We start from the raw sequence: 15,079 nt of genomic DNA on the forward strand, positions 1-15,079 counted from the left end.
TAATGGCTCTTTTATCTTGAGTGAGGTAGATAAAGGTTTAAGTAATGTGTGGGTCCCTTGACTTCAAGAAGAGGAGGCTAGATGGAAGTAAATGCCTGAGCAGGTTGGGGTACATTTATTCTTGCATGCTCAACTTTTATAGTCTACTCCCGTTACTAACTTTCTTACATTTTTATCCCTGGTTACCAATTCTCGTGCCTGGCATGTAGTAGCCACTCAATGAACGATGGTGACAGTTTCTGAGCTTTCATGCATCCTTGCTTGGTTCGAAGAGACTTCTGTCCAGGCTACATATAGGTGACCATAAGTTCTTCCTTTCCTGGTACTATTCACCTGTTGTCTCTATGTAATTATTAATGGCACACCTTTTTATTCTCCAGATTGTCTTGGTATTAATGACAAATTATATCCTGGCTATAACCCGGTACTTCAAAAATGTTTCCTCTTTTTAGTGCAATACCCATTTGGTTCAAAGGGAGATAGTTGTTCCTCTGTCATGGTATTTCCCCAACTTTTATTATTCTGATACCACCTTCACAGTTTCTGCTTATTCATTGTTATCTATATGTACTTTGTACTTTGTTACTTTTAATTAAGTAATAACATAGGTTTTTAAAAAAAACAGGTAGTTCTGAAAACCTTAAAAACCAGTCAACTGCCTCAGAAGCAGTTACTTTTAGTTCTTCTGCTTCATATTTTGAAATGCTGTCTATACATTGTTATTTCTTGAATTGTCAGTCTTAGATATTAACTGTTGTCTTGTTTTGGTAGTTTAGGATTTAAATTTAACTTTTGTATTCTGTCACACTTCATTCAGCTTCCTTACCTCCTGATACTTTTTAAATCTTTCCCTGACAGGGTTGCCTGGGTAGCTCAGTCGGTTAATAGGCTCAGGTCACGATCTCGTGGTTCATGAGCTCCAGCCGTGCGCATCGGGCTCTGTGGTGATAGCTCAGAACCTGGAGCCTGCTTTGGATTGATTCTGTGTCTCCTTCTCTCTCTGCCCCTCCCCCAGTCACACTTTGTTTCTCTCCCTCTCTCTCTCTCTCTCTCTCTCTCTCAAAAATAAATAAACATTAAAAAATTAAAAAAAATAAATTTCTCTGGGGCGCCTGGGTGGCTCAGTCGGTTAAGCGGCCGACTTCGGCTCAGGTCGTGATCTTGCGGTCTGTGAGTTCGAGCCCCGCGTTGGGCTCTGTGCTGACAGCTCAGAGCCTGGAGCCTGTTTCAGATTCTGTGTCTCCCTCTCTCTGACCCTCCCCCGTTCATGCTCTGTCTCTCTCTGTCTCAAAAATAAATAAACATTGAAAAAAATAAATAAATCTCTCCCTGACACATTGTTATGGAAAACTTCAAACAGAGAGAAAAGTCAAAGATTTTTACAGTGAACACCTGTGTACCCACCGCCTACATCAATAATTGACATTTTATTATACTTGATTTATCACGTATCCACCCTTCTTGATAAGTTTTTTTTTCCCACAATTTTTATTAAAATCAGTAGTAAGTTTACATTTTTATGCTCATGTAGATACTTTCACTGCTGGGTGAAGTAATAAAGTACAATTACCTTTCCTATTCTCTACGATTCATTTTTCCTGACACTAGTGATTGCCTAAATTTCTCTCTTTTTTTAAATGCTCCTAGCCCTAATTATTTCCTTCAGGCCTGTCATAATCTTCTCAATCTTTTATTTTAAAATTGTCACACTTGGGGCATCTGGGTGTCTCAGTTGGTTGAGCATCTGACTCTTAATTTCAGCTCAGATCATGATCTCACTGTTTGTGGGATCAAGCCCTGCATCAGGCTCTGCACTGACAGCATGGAGTCTGCTTAGAATTCTCTGTCTCCTTCTCTGTCTCTGCCCCTCCCCCACTCGTGTTCTCTCTCCAAATAAATACACTTAAATTTTTCACACTTGTCAGATATTTTATTAATTCTGTGTTGGGTTTTTTTTTTTTTTTAAGTTTATTTATTTTGAGAGAGATAGACAGAGAATCCCAAGCAGGCACCACGCTGTCAGTGCCCAGTGTGGGGCTCCATCCCATGAACTGTGGGATCATGACCTGAGCTAAAATCAAGAGTCCAGATGCTTGACAGAGCCACCCAGGCGCCCCAATTCTGTGTTGTTTTTTTAGCTTCATCACCATTCCCCTCCCCCAACCTTACATTATATTGTTCTATCTGTACAGGTTGTTCTCCAAGCCTACTGAACTTGGGACTTTCCAATATTGGGTCCCCTATATCCTACAACCTTTGTGTTGATTTTTTTTTTCTTGTAAGAGCATTTTCTCTAAGCTTTTTAAAGGATATAGAGAATATATGTTTCTTAAGCGGTTGTGTGTCTTAAGTTTTATTCTGTCTTCACTTTTGGTTAATAATATAGTTAAGTGTGATTAAAATACAAGGTTGAATTCAGCTCAGAATCTAAGCAGTCATTCGGTAGTCTTCAAACTTGCAGTATTTTCAGAAGGCAAATGTGTCTCTTTCCTGATTCAGTATATATGGCCCGTTCTCTCTGAAACATTTCAAATCCTCTCTTTATCCCTTGTGTTTTGAAATTTCACTGCCTTCATAGGAGCCTTTTTTTTTTTTTTCCTTCCATGCGGGGGGTGGGGGGGGGGGGGGGGGGGGTTCTGTTCAGTCTCCAGGCTCATTGCCCTTCAGTGTTAGATTCATTCACTGTTTGATTACTTTTTTCCCTCCATTTCCTCAGTGATCTTTTTTGTTGCCCCTGATATTCCCCTTCAGGAGCTTTAGACCGCTTGACTTAAGTTTGTTGGTTATCTTTCAGTTTTGTTTCCTATCTTTGTCCTCTATTTCCAATACTGCTTCTTAACTTTATTTTCCCACTTACAGATTTTTAAAATTTTCAGCTATTTTTAATTTCTTCTTAATCTCTACTCTCGTTTCATGGATATACTATATTTATTTTATAGGAGGTGTTTTTATTTAATTTTTATCTTCTGTTCTCTGTGTTGTCTGTTTCCTCTGAGTTTCCTTGATTCCTCTTACATATTGGAGACCTCACAGACACCAAAGTAAGACTTGGCTACCCATCCGTATTAAGAATAAAATAATAAGACACTGGTTGGCAGCTCTGCATGGATGGGGCCTCTCAAAGAATAGGGGTAACTGTAGGGTGAATAGGCTCACTTATTCCATGGAGGACCCCCAAATGTCAGTATGTGAAGAGTTTTCTCTGAATTCAGTGAGGACATGCAAAGAAAAATCCTCTTAATTCGTTCCTGGTGGTCACTCAAAATACAGAGTTTAACTTTCTAAAAATTAGTACTTGCTTCTGCTGTGCCTAATATCTGAAGCTAGAGCCTTTTTGAGCTCATTTTCCCAGAGATTTTTACTAAAGGATTAGGTGTTGTCTCAGGACTTTCAAGAACTGGGGGGGGGGGGGGGGGGGCAAGAGGCAGGGGAGTCCCTCTCTTAAGCTTACTGACCAGACCTTCCGTTTTTAGCCCTGAACTCACCCAAGTGCAGTATACTCCGTTCCCTTTCCCTGATACTTGGTGCCTCCAGAGTTTAGCCCCCTGGGGCTCTTTGAGATCTGCATACCTTACCATTGAGAAAGCTTGTCAGGCACTTGGGGTGCAGCTACCATAGCTCTGCTTAGTTGTTTCCCACTCATGTCCTCTTTTATCTTCCAGAATCCTGTTGAATTCTTTAAATCTAACTATATTCAGAAAGGATCCTTTACATCACTATAAATGGAAAATTTTGTCACTTTCCAAAATTAAAAAGTAAAGATCATATAAGCACAACAGCATTATTAAATTCTACCAGCTGTTAAGGACTAGCATTGAACAGATATGTTCTTTTTTAAAAATTTTTTTATTAAGCTTTTATTTTAATTTCAATATAGTTAACATACAGTGTTATATTAGTTTCGGGTGTACAATATAGTGCTTTTATACGTTACTCAGTGCTCATCATGATAAGTGTACTCTTCATCCCCATCACTTATTTAACACACTTCCCCACCCACCTCCCTTCTGGTAACCATCAATTCTCTATAGTTACGAGTCTGTTTCTTGGTTTGTTTCTCTTTTTTTTTTCTTTGTTCATTTATTTTGTTTCTTACGATTCACATACTAGTGAAATTATGTGGTGTTTGTCTTTCTCTGACTTACAATGCTTAGCATCATACTCTAGTTCCATCCATGTCATTGCAAATGGCAAGATTTTGTTCTTTTTTATGGTTTAATAATATTCCATTATATATATATGTGTGTGTGTGTATATATATGTGTGTATGTATATATATGTATATATGTGTGTGTGTGTATGTATATATGTGTGTGTGTGTGTGTGTATATATATATATATATATATATGCCATTTCTTTATCCATTCATGTATCAGTGGACACTTGGGCTGCTTCCATGATTGGGTTATTGTAAATAATGCTGCAATAAAACGTAAGGGTACATATATCCTTTCAGATTAGTATTTTTGTATTTTGGGTGTGTAAATACCCAGTAGCGTGATTACTGGATCAGAGGGTAGTTCCATTTTTAACATTTCTTAAAATTAAAAAAAAAAATTTTTTTTATCTTTATTTATTTTTGAGAGAGGGAGAAACAGAGCATGAGCAGGGGAGGAACAGAGAGAAGGAGACACAGAATCTGAAGCACGCTCTAGGCTTTGAGCTGTCAGCACAGAGCCGATGCAGGACTTGAACCCACGAACTGCGAGATCATGACCTGAGCCGAAGTCGGACGCTTAACCAACTGAGGCACCCAGGGGCCCCTATTTTTAACTTTTTGAGGAACCTTCTTACTCTTTTCCACAGTAGCTGTACCAGTTTGCATTCCCATCAACAGTGCACAAGGGTTCCTTTTCTCCACATCCTTGCCAACGCTTGCCGTTTCTTGTGTTTTGTTTTGTTTTGTTTTGTTTTAGAAACAGAGGGAGAGAGAGAATCCCAAGCAGCCTTGACACTCAGGGCAGAGCCCGACACAGGGCTTGATTCATGACCCTGGGATGATGACTTGAGCGAAAACCTAGAGTCAGATGCTCAACTGACTGAGCCACCCAGGCGCCCCTTGTGTTTTGGGAGTTTTGTTTGTTTTTAATGCTTATTTATTTATTTTGAGAGAGGGAGAGAGAGAATCCCAAGCAGGCTCCACAGTGTCAGCACAGAGCCCATCTTTGGGCTTGAACCCACGAATTGTGAGGTCATGACCTGAGCCAAAATCAAGAATCAGACACTTAACTGACTGAGCCACCCAGGCACCCTAGTGTTTAAAAAAAATTTTTTTTTAATCTTTATTTCTTTTTGAGAGAGAGAGAGAGCAGGGGAGGAATGGAGAGAGAGGAAGACACAGAATCCAAAGCAGGCTCCAGGCTCTGAGCTGTCAGCACAGAGCCCAACAGTCTCTGATCTTTGCTTGAAAACTCAAATATTAAAAATAGATCTAACCTGTGACCCAGCAATAGCACTGTTAGGAATTTACCCAAAGGATACAGGAGTGCTGATGCATAGGGGCACATGTACCTCAATGTTTATAGCAGCACTTTTCAACAATAGCCAAATTATGGAAAGAGCCTAAATGTCCATCAACTGACGAATGGATAAAGAAGATGTGGTTTATATATACAATGGAATACTACTTTCCAATGAGAAAGAATGAAATCTGGCCATTTGCAGCAATGTGGATGGAACTGGAGAGTGTTATGCTAAGTTAAATAAGTCAGGCAGAGAATGACAGATACCGTATGTTTTCACTCCTATGTGGGTCCTGAGAAACTTAACACAAGACCATGGGGGAGGGGAAGGGGAACCTTGATACAACCAATGCCAAGAAAGGCTCTTTAGGGTCTTGAATGATTTAAGAATGTAAAAGGGCCTGCTATCAGTCTGAGAACAACTGAGCTATATGATTCCGATGACATCACACATTAACACTAATTTTGGTATTAAACATTCTCTCCTCTCCCAATTTTTGCTACATATGCTCTAGTTCTTCATTAAACATGGATTTTGTGGCAGTAATATTGCCGCTACCTTGATAACCTCCCAAAATTAGGAACAAGAAACTGCCTATGTTTAATGCTTATGTGTTCTAGCTACAGATAAGTGTAATTTCCATGCCCATACATCTGTCTATAAAAACCACTGAAATTAATCAAAAAGCCTCTTTTAGTATTTTTTGATATTTGAAATCTTGCTCCAGTCAAAACCTTTCAACAAAGAAAAAGATATCAACATGTATAAAAATTCAGAATACATAGTAATACATTTTTAAAAAGTATACACAGTGTAATCATGTAACTTAGTCATTAATGATATGGGAAATTTATCCAAAGTGATCTCAATAAAACTGAAAATAGGGAGACAGAAAAAAAGGCCCACATATTCAGCTTTTTTATGCCAATGGGGAAGCAAACTCAACTATTCCAAGGATTTTAATTCCTATAAAATGCCTAGTTTTCCACTGCTCATCACAAAGGTGATAAACTCAAATTTTATCATTGACTACGTAATACATTTTCATTTTCCTTGAACTGACAGGCTCACTTCACTCATTTTCAAGAAAATGTATGCCTGTTACCCAAGTCTGCTTAAATGGCTACTTCAACTTGTTATTCAAATAATTGTAAAGTTTTCCTTAAGATAACCATCATATTTCAATTTGCACACAGAACTGGGTTGTGTGTACTTCACGTTTCTTTATACAAAATATTAAAAAGACATGCTAGAGTGTTGGGATTACTTACTGTTGATCATTTTTATTGCATCAAGGACATTCTTAGAGAAATAGCCTCCCCTTCCACGAGTATGTGGTAATGAATTACTTTGGTGCCAATTACCTTGATTTGTGCTAAGGCACTAGCTGTTTTTGTTGTTGTTGTTTAATTTCTTTTTAATATTTTTAATGTTTTTATTTATTTTTGAGAGATAGTGCAGACAGAGAGGGAGACAGAATCGGAAGGGGCGCCTGGGTGGCTCAGTTGGTTCAGCGCTGGACTTCAGCTTAGGTCATGATCTCACAGTTTGTGGGTTCAAGCCCTGTGTCGGGCTCTGTGCTGGAAGCTCATAGCCTGGGGCCTCCTTTAGATTCTGTGTCTCCTTCTCTCTTTGCCCCTCCCCCTGCTTGTTCTTTCTGTCTGTCTCAAAAACAAATATTAAAAAAATATATATTAGAATCCTTAGCAGGCTCCAGGCTCTGAGCTGTCAGGACAGAGCCCAGCACAGGGCTCAAACCCATGAACCATGAGATCATGATCTGAGCCAAAGTCAGACACTTAACCGACTGAGCCACCCAGGGACCTGAAGGCACTAGCTGTTTTAACTACCATTGCTTTTGCATTATCAGTGAGAACTAATGATAAACCTTCCCAACCTGAAGGAAAACATTTTCTTCCTGAAAATCAGTGGGGGAATGCATACAGTTTCTATGTGGTAATTTCTTTGGGTTATGTATTTTTTTGTGGTAGAGAAATTCAACAGAACCCTTAATTGTTGTACTATATTTGGATTCTTACCGGCAACCAGAAGCTTTGTTGTGTGGAAGAGTCTGATGTAGATGTTTTTCTTGACTTTATAGGGGAAGTTAGAGATTTGACCTTCTAGCCCACAATTTCCAGTCTTTTGGTCTTACGGAGCCATTGAAGAGTAGCTGATGGAGTGGTTGCAGGACTCACACTTCTCAATTGCAAAACTTAAGATAAAGCTGGAGTGATCAAAACGACATGATATTGGTATAAGGATGGATGCTTAGATAATGGAATAGAATTGAGAATCCAAAAATAAACCCTCACATTTGTGTCATTTGATTTTTTTTCTAATACATAATTTGATTTTTTTTCCCTAATACATAATTTGATTTTTTGACTGGGACAGTTCAGTGGGGGAAAGAATAGTCTTTTCAACAATGAGGTAACCATATGCAAAAAAATGAAGTTAGGCCTCTTCCCCACACCATACACAAAAATTAACTCAAAATGAATCCTAGATCTAAATATCAGAGCTAAAACTATAAAACTGCTATAGAAATACAGGTAAATCTTTTATGTCCTTGGATTAGACAAAGCCTTCTTAGATATGGCCTCAAAAGCACAAGAAAATAATTTGGACTCCTTCAGAATTAAAAACTATCATGTGTGAAAGGACAACATCATTAGGAAAGTGAAAAGAAGCCGCTGAATGGAGTAAATTTGTAAGTCATATCTGATAAGAGACATATCTGGAATATAAAAGGAGCTCTTATAACTGAATAATAAAACAGTAATTCAGTTACACAATGGGCAAAGGATGTGAATAGGTGCTTCTCCAAAGAAGGTAGACAAATGGTCCGTAATCACATGAAAATGTGCTCAGCATCATTAGCTGTCAGAGAAATGCAGATCAAAACTACAGTGAGATACTACTTCACATGCAGTGGACAATGTCTCTAATAAAAAAAAGCCAATCATTATGTGTTAGTCAAGATATGGAGAATTTGGCATCCTGATAAATTGCTGTTTGAGAATATGAAATGGTGCGGTCACTCTGGAAAACAGTCTGGCTCCTCAAAAAGTTAAACACAGAGTTACCATATATATGACCTAGTAATTCTTCACGTAGGTATGTACTCAAGGGAAGTATGTCCACACAAAAACTGACATGAATCTTCATAGCACTATTATTCACAGTAGCCAAAATATGGCAATAACCCAGATGTCCAGCAGTTGATGAATAGATACAGTAGTAGATCCATACAGTGGGTCGTTAGTCACAGAAAGGACAAAGTACTGACACATGCTACAACATAGGTGAACCTTGAAAGCATGTTAGGTGAAAGAAGCCAGATGGAGAGGCCACATATGTTAGTCCATTTATACGAAATGTCCAGAATAGACAAATCCGTAGAGACCAGTTAGGTTAACAGTTGCCTAGACCTAGGTGGAGATGTAGGCCATCTTTTGGGAAAGAGGAAAATGTTCTAAAGTTAGATTGTGATGGTTGCAGAACTCTGAACACACTAAAAGCCATTGAATTGTATGTAAGTTCTCTCTCAATAAAGCTGTTTAACAAAGAGAGTAATGACTGTGAGGCTGCCAAGCAAACTTGGCATTACTATTAGGAAAAAATTCTATACCCTGAGTAAATACTGAACTTTGTATTCCAGTTTTACTAGGATAAAAAGATGACCAAATTACCTACTCTTTACTTTTCAGAAAGGAGAAGATGAATATGCCAACGTTGATGCCATTGTTGTATCAGTGGGTGTTGATGAAGAAATTGTTTATGCCAAATCAACTGCCTTACAGGTGAGAGGTTTATGGCAGTTTTAGGCCTGAGAATCCTCGAATCATCGATGGCACTGTTCAGTGTGGTATTCACTAGCCATATTAAAAATTAAATTCTTCAGTCCCAAGTCTCAAGTACTGAGTACCATATTGGAGCTGGTAGAGAATATTTCCATCATCATTAAAAGCTCAGTGGACCCCCCCCCCCACACACACACAAAACAAGAAAAAATTTTAAAACATAAACACATCCTTATTTAAAAAGAAAGAAAGAAACAACCATACTTCAACTAAAGAAACACAAAAAAAGGTTTGGTGGACAGCCCCAAAAAAGAAGTATATAAATTGGGATAGATTTAATCGTATATAACAATAAAATCTAACAGTGGATTAAGTAGAACGGTTTTTTCTCTTTTAGTTAGTCTTCAGGAACACAGGGTTTTTCTGGTCTGTCTTCTGCCATACGTAGAGGCCAGCCCTTGGGCTCATGGTGCAAAAATTGCTAGAGCTCCAGCCATTACATCTGCATTCCAAGTAGAATGGAGAAAGGGAAGAAAATGAAGACATCTTTCCCTTTATGAAGATACTTGAAGTCCCACAGAATACTTCTATTTATAACTTATTGGCCAGAATTTAATGGCCATAAGCTGCAAGAAAGGATAGGAAGTAGTCTTCATGCTGAGTGTGCCCAGCTAACAATCCCAAGTCTTTCTGAGAGGGAAGAAATGAGTAATTGGTAGGCAGCTAGCAGTCTTTGGGGGAGGTAGAATGTGCATTTCCCTGATGTGCTACTTTGTCCCTTGTTTTATGCGTTTCTGTTCTAAATAACCGTATAGTTCATAGAAACACAAATTATCCGTATGATTTGGTGGTCTTTATTATGGAATATTTCAAACATCAAAGTAGATAAATAATAATGTGACACTCTAATGTACCCATTATCCAATATGTACCCATTATCCAATAAATTGTAAGCTCTTGGCCAGTTTCATTTCATTTGTATCCACATCTAGCTTATTTTGAAGTTAATTCCAGATACCTTATTTTATAAATATTTCTGAGTAAGTACATTAATTTTTTTTAATTTGTAAATACTGTTGTTACTTTTGTCTTTTCCTATAGACGTGGCTCTTTGGTTATGAACTGACTGATACTATCATGGTCTTCTGTGATGACAAAATTATCTTTATGGCCAGCAAGAAGAAAGTGGAGTTTTTAAAACAGATTGCTAACACTAAGGGCAATGAGAATGCAAATGGAGCCCCTGCCATCACACTGCTGATACGGGAAAAGGTCAGAACTAGTAAAGAATGTGTCATAAATGTGAAAGAATGTTTAAAAGTAATAAATGGAAATCCCTCTAGGAATTTAAAAATATACAGGAGAAGATTTTTGCTGGCTAACATTGTAATTACAAAGTTTTAGCACATCTTCGTTGTGTTGGTTAGGAAGAAAAAGGTTCAGTAACCCTGTCGGTTCTGTAGCAAAACACACAGGCTGTGAGATTCTGTCAAACATGGACTTTATGTGTCCATTCTCAAGGGTAATGTCAACTCGTTTGTTTTCATCTTAGTACTTCAATTGGCATAAATACCTGGGGGTTTTTTGTTTTAAGTCCTCTCCTAACATGGGGCTGGAGCTCACAAGCCTGAGATCAAGAGTTGCAGGCTCTCCCAGCTGGGCGCCCCTAGAACAAAAATAATTTTAAACATCCTTAAGAAAACAGATGTACCTCATACTCAGTGTTTATCATATGTGGTCTTTTTTGTCGTACTTTCCACCTGACACTTTTTCTCAGGATATTGTTCCCCTGTGTGCATGAGTGTTTTAGCTGTTCCTGAAGAAAAAGAATAGTCTTGTCAACTTATGTGGCACTTTAGTTTGTAAAAATATCCAAAGAAATTTTGTGTTAACTTTTAGAGTTAATTCTGCCATAAGGAAGTAAGTAGGTGAGGCATGGGGAGAAAATTTATTCTTTCTATCGTTCCAAATATTTGTCTGTGCCTGTTACTAGTAGAACATAGATGTCTAATTCTAAAACTAATTAACAAGAGTCTTTTCTTTGTGGCACTGATAGAATGAAAGCAATAAGAGCAGCTTTGACAAAATGATTGAAGCCATTAAAGAAAGCAAGAACGGCAAGAAGATTGGAGTGTTCAGCAAAGACAAGTTCCCTGGAGAGTTCATGAAGAACTGGAACGACTGCCTCAACAAAGAGGGCTTTGACAAAGTGAGAACACTCCCAGAAACATGCAGATTAGGAGTTTCAAAGATAGAAGTGTGACAGCTTTCCATAACAGATAGTGCAAAGAATATGTTTTGGGAAAAGTATATATTCCTTCAGATTTCCATTTTCCATTCTGTTTGGCTGAGCAGTAAGCCAGTTTGACTTTTCAGTCAGGAATGGCCCATTTGGAAGATAGTTTAGCTCTTGCAGGGGGAAACAGAAACCTCTCTCTCTCTCTCTCTCTCTCTCTCTCTCTCTCTCTCTCTCTCTCTTTTTTTTTTTTTTTTTTTTGTTAAATATTTATTTTGGGAGAGCATTGAGGCACAAGCAGGGGAGAGGGAGAGAGAATCCCAAGCAGGCTCCTCACTTTCCTTACAGAGCCTCATGCAGGGCTTAAACTCACAAACCACAAGATCATGACCTGAGCTGCAATCAAGAGTCAGACTCTTAACTGACTGAGCCATCCAGGTGACCCCAGAAAAATCTCTTATCCAGAAAAAATACATTTTTTTCCCCTCCCTGCTCTCCTGCCTGTCTTCCTCTTCTGCCTTTATAAGATCCTCTAGAGAAGTGTTTACATTTACATTTAAATGGTATATTAGTTCAATGCCTTTTAGAATACACACAGTGAGCTGGTAATGAGCTATTTTAAATGTTTATTCAGTCCAAGAAAAGAGTATTTTTATATTCCGTACACTACTGATGAATGGTGTGCTAAATAACCAGGTAACTTCACTGATGATACTCACATTGGGAGAGAGGCATTTTTTTTTTAGCAGTTCTGTATTTACCTGTTAGAAATTCTTATCACTTTGACTGCAGATAGATATCAGTGCTGTTGTGGCTTATACCATTGCTGTAAAGGAGGATGGGGAGCTCAACCTAATGAAGAAAGCAGCTAGCATCACCTCTGAGGTCTTCAACAAATTCTTCAAGGAAAGAGTCATGGAAATAGTTGATGCAGATGAGGTAAATGGAGAGGGGAAAGTCTGTACTATTTTAATGAAGCAGAAGTAAGTCCCTACCGTGCAGTGTTTTTTGCTGCATGTTTGGCTTCCTTTGAAATTAGGCCTTTGATACAGAAGTTGCTGGTGTGTAATTTTGCCCGTTCTCTTTCTAAATAACTATAAACCTGTGCTAGTTTCCTGATGTTACCCAGTATTTTACTTGAGAATTTCTTGCATAGCTGTGGATTTCACATATTCTCAAAATCTGCTTTGCAGGTATACCAGTATATTACCTGACACGTAAGCCATTTCATAAGGCTTATATAACATCCTCAGTGATGTCAGGATATGTGTTGTCCTCAAATAATGTCCAAAAATTCAACACTTTTAGACTCTTTGCCACCCTCTGGTGAATATTGTTAACGATTGTTTTATTTCTTTATGCTTACAGAAAGTTCGACACAGCAAACTGGCTGAGTCTGTGGAAAAGGCCATTGAAGAGAAAAAATACCTTGCTGGGGCAGACCCTTCTACTGTGGAGATGTGTTACCCTCCTATCATTCAGAGTGGTGGCAACTATAATCTCAAGTTCAGTGTGGTGAGGTAAGTATGAGAACTTCAGATTATAACAATCAGAGCATTTCAGCTTTCGGCCTGTTTTTTTCTTGGACTCATTTTGGAATTCAGAAAAGTTTAGTCTCTGTACCCTACGTGGAGCTCAAACTCACAGCTGAGAGATCAAGACTCAGACACTCCACTAACTGAGCCAGCCAGGCACCCCTGCATATTTTTATCTTATTTCACGTTGGTACTCCCTTTTACTTGAGCATTTATTTCATTTTGCTTTTCCAGATGATTAAAAATACCAAGAGGGCCACCTGGGTGGCTCAGTCGGTTAAGCGTCCGACTTCAGCTCAGGTCATGAGCTCACAGTTCATGTGTTCGAGCCCCACGTTGGGCTCCGTCCTGACAGCTCAGAGCCTGGAGCCTGCTTCAGATTCTGTATCTCCCTCTCACTCTGCTCCCCCACCCCCATTCATGCTCTTTCAAAAATAAATAAATGTTTAAAAGAATTGTTTTAAATATCAAGAAAAATGTAAAACATGTTGAGAAAAACCATTAAGGTATTATGAGATATGCCATAATGTAATTCCCCTTCTGAGTTTTTTCTTTGAATGAAAGGAAAACGTGCTATTTATTTATTTATTTATTTATTTATGAGCGAGCAAGCGAGCACATGCATGTGTGAGAGCAGGGAAGGGTCAGAGAGAGAGACAGAGTCAGAGAATCCCAAGCAGGCTCCAAGGCTCTTAGCTGTCAGCACAGAGCTCAGCGCGAGGCTCGATTCCGTGAACTATGAGATCATGACCTGAGCCAAAGTCGGCCCTGATCCAGCTGAGCCACCCAGGTGCCTGTAATTTTTAAAAATATTATGAAGAATGCTGTTTTTCCTGGTCAGGCTGAAGGAACTAATTCATAATGCATAGTACAGTTCATAGTGGCTGGTGGAAAAGTGATGGCTTACCCTTGAGCTTTAAAACTATAATGAATAGAATTTGGTATATTTTTTGTCTATTTAGGAAACCACAAGTAAGCTTCTCACTGAATTTTTATCCTGTGAGCTTCAGTCAGTAATTTTACCTCTTTATAAGCTAATCTGTTTTTTAAAAAGAGTGTAGGTCCTTCTTCAGCTATGGGACATAACAGGGAAAGGTGATTATAGATGTTTTATGCCAGTGCTACTAAGGACTTTGCTAGTTTGCATAATGAAATGCTTTTCTTCTTTTGGTCTCTAGTGACAAGAATCACATGCATTTTGGGGCCATCACTTGTGCCATGGGTATTCGCTTCAAATCTTACTGCTCCAACCTTGTTCGCACTTTGATGGTTGACCCTTCTCAGGAAGTTCAAGAAAATTACAACTTTTTGCTCCAGCTTCAAGAGGAACTGCTAAAGGAATTAAGACATGGTGAGGTGCCTTAGAAAAGATTCGGAAATGAAGTCAACTAAAGTGTCTCTAGTGTTTACGTGCATTTATATCCCTGAGGCATTTATACTAAAAATAGAATTCGATTTTACTAGCTTTGAATCACCCTAGCATTTCACTCTTCAGTCTTTTAGCATGAGTGGTTGTTGTGGTTTTACATTGGTGTTTGCAGAAAACTTCTGTGACCAGTTAGGCCTCTGCATCCAATCTTCATAAAATATCTGGCCTTGTTACTTTTCTTTGGTTCTGAGAACTAGTATCTCTAGCAACAGAATGTGTATTGTTAATTCTACATTGAATGGATACAAGGAATCTTAGTCTAAGGGCAAAACTAATAGCAACTCTGCTAAGCAAGCAATTGCATATCTCAGAAGGAAACAAAGTGCTTGACACCACACCTCTTTTGTCTTGAGACTCTACACTCCTAGTTGGCGAAATGGGACTTCAAGTTTTCTACTCTATAAGCCCACCCATGTGCCCATAGCTTCTAGATACAATTCCTCCGTGTTACCTCAAGTCGATCTTGAGAAATCCTATTGGAAGTAATAGTCCCAGGTAGTTTGATGAGGATAAGGACTCCTTTGAGTCCACCATATCTAGACTCTTCTGGCTTGAAGACTGTGTTCATACTATAGATCATGAAACATTAAGGCCAGAGTCCTCCTTTTT

General features: G+C 38.6%; 1 protein-coding gene across 1 annotated transcript in view; it reads left to right on the forward strand.

Annotated features, from left to right (window-relative positions):
* The window catches only part of SUPT16H (SPT16 homolog, facilitates chromatin remodeling subunit), a 39,645-nt gene that overhangs the window by 4,607 nt on the left and 19,959 nt on the right, over nucleotides 1–15,079 (forward strand). Inside the window, exons 2-7 of the mRNA XM_049613149.1 lie at nucleotides 9,178–9,270; nucleotides 10,372–10,542; nucleotides 11,327–11,479; nucleotides 12,299–12,445; nucleotides 12,875–13,026; nucleotides 14,220–14,392. Of these exons, the coding sequence (XP_049469106.1) occupies nucleotides 9,178–9,270; nucleotides 10,372–10,542; nucleotides 11,327–11,479; nucleotides 12,299–12,445; nucleotides 12,875–13,026; nucleotides 14,220–14,392 (889 nt within the window). The remainder of the gene's footprint in view (nucleotides 1–9,177; nucleotides 9,271–10,371; nucleotides 10,543–11,326; nucleotides 11,480–12,298; nucleotides 12,446–12,874; nucleotides 13,027–14,219; nucleotides 14,393–15,079) is intronic.

This window comes from Panthera uncia (genome assembly GCF_023721935.1).
Source record: "Panthera uncia isolate 11264 chromosome B3 unlocalized genomic scaffold, Puncia_PCG_1.0 HiC_scaffold_1, whole genome shotgun sequence".
NCBI classification, from domain to species: Eukaryota; Metazoa; Chordata; class Mammalia; order Carnivora; family Felidae; genus Panthera; species Panthera uncia.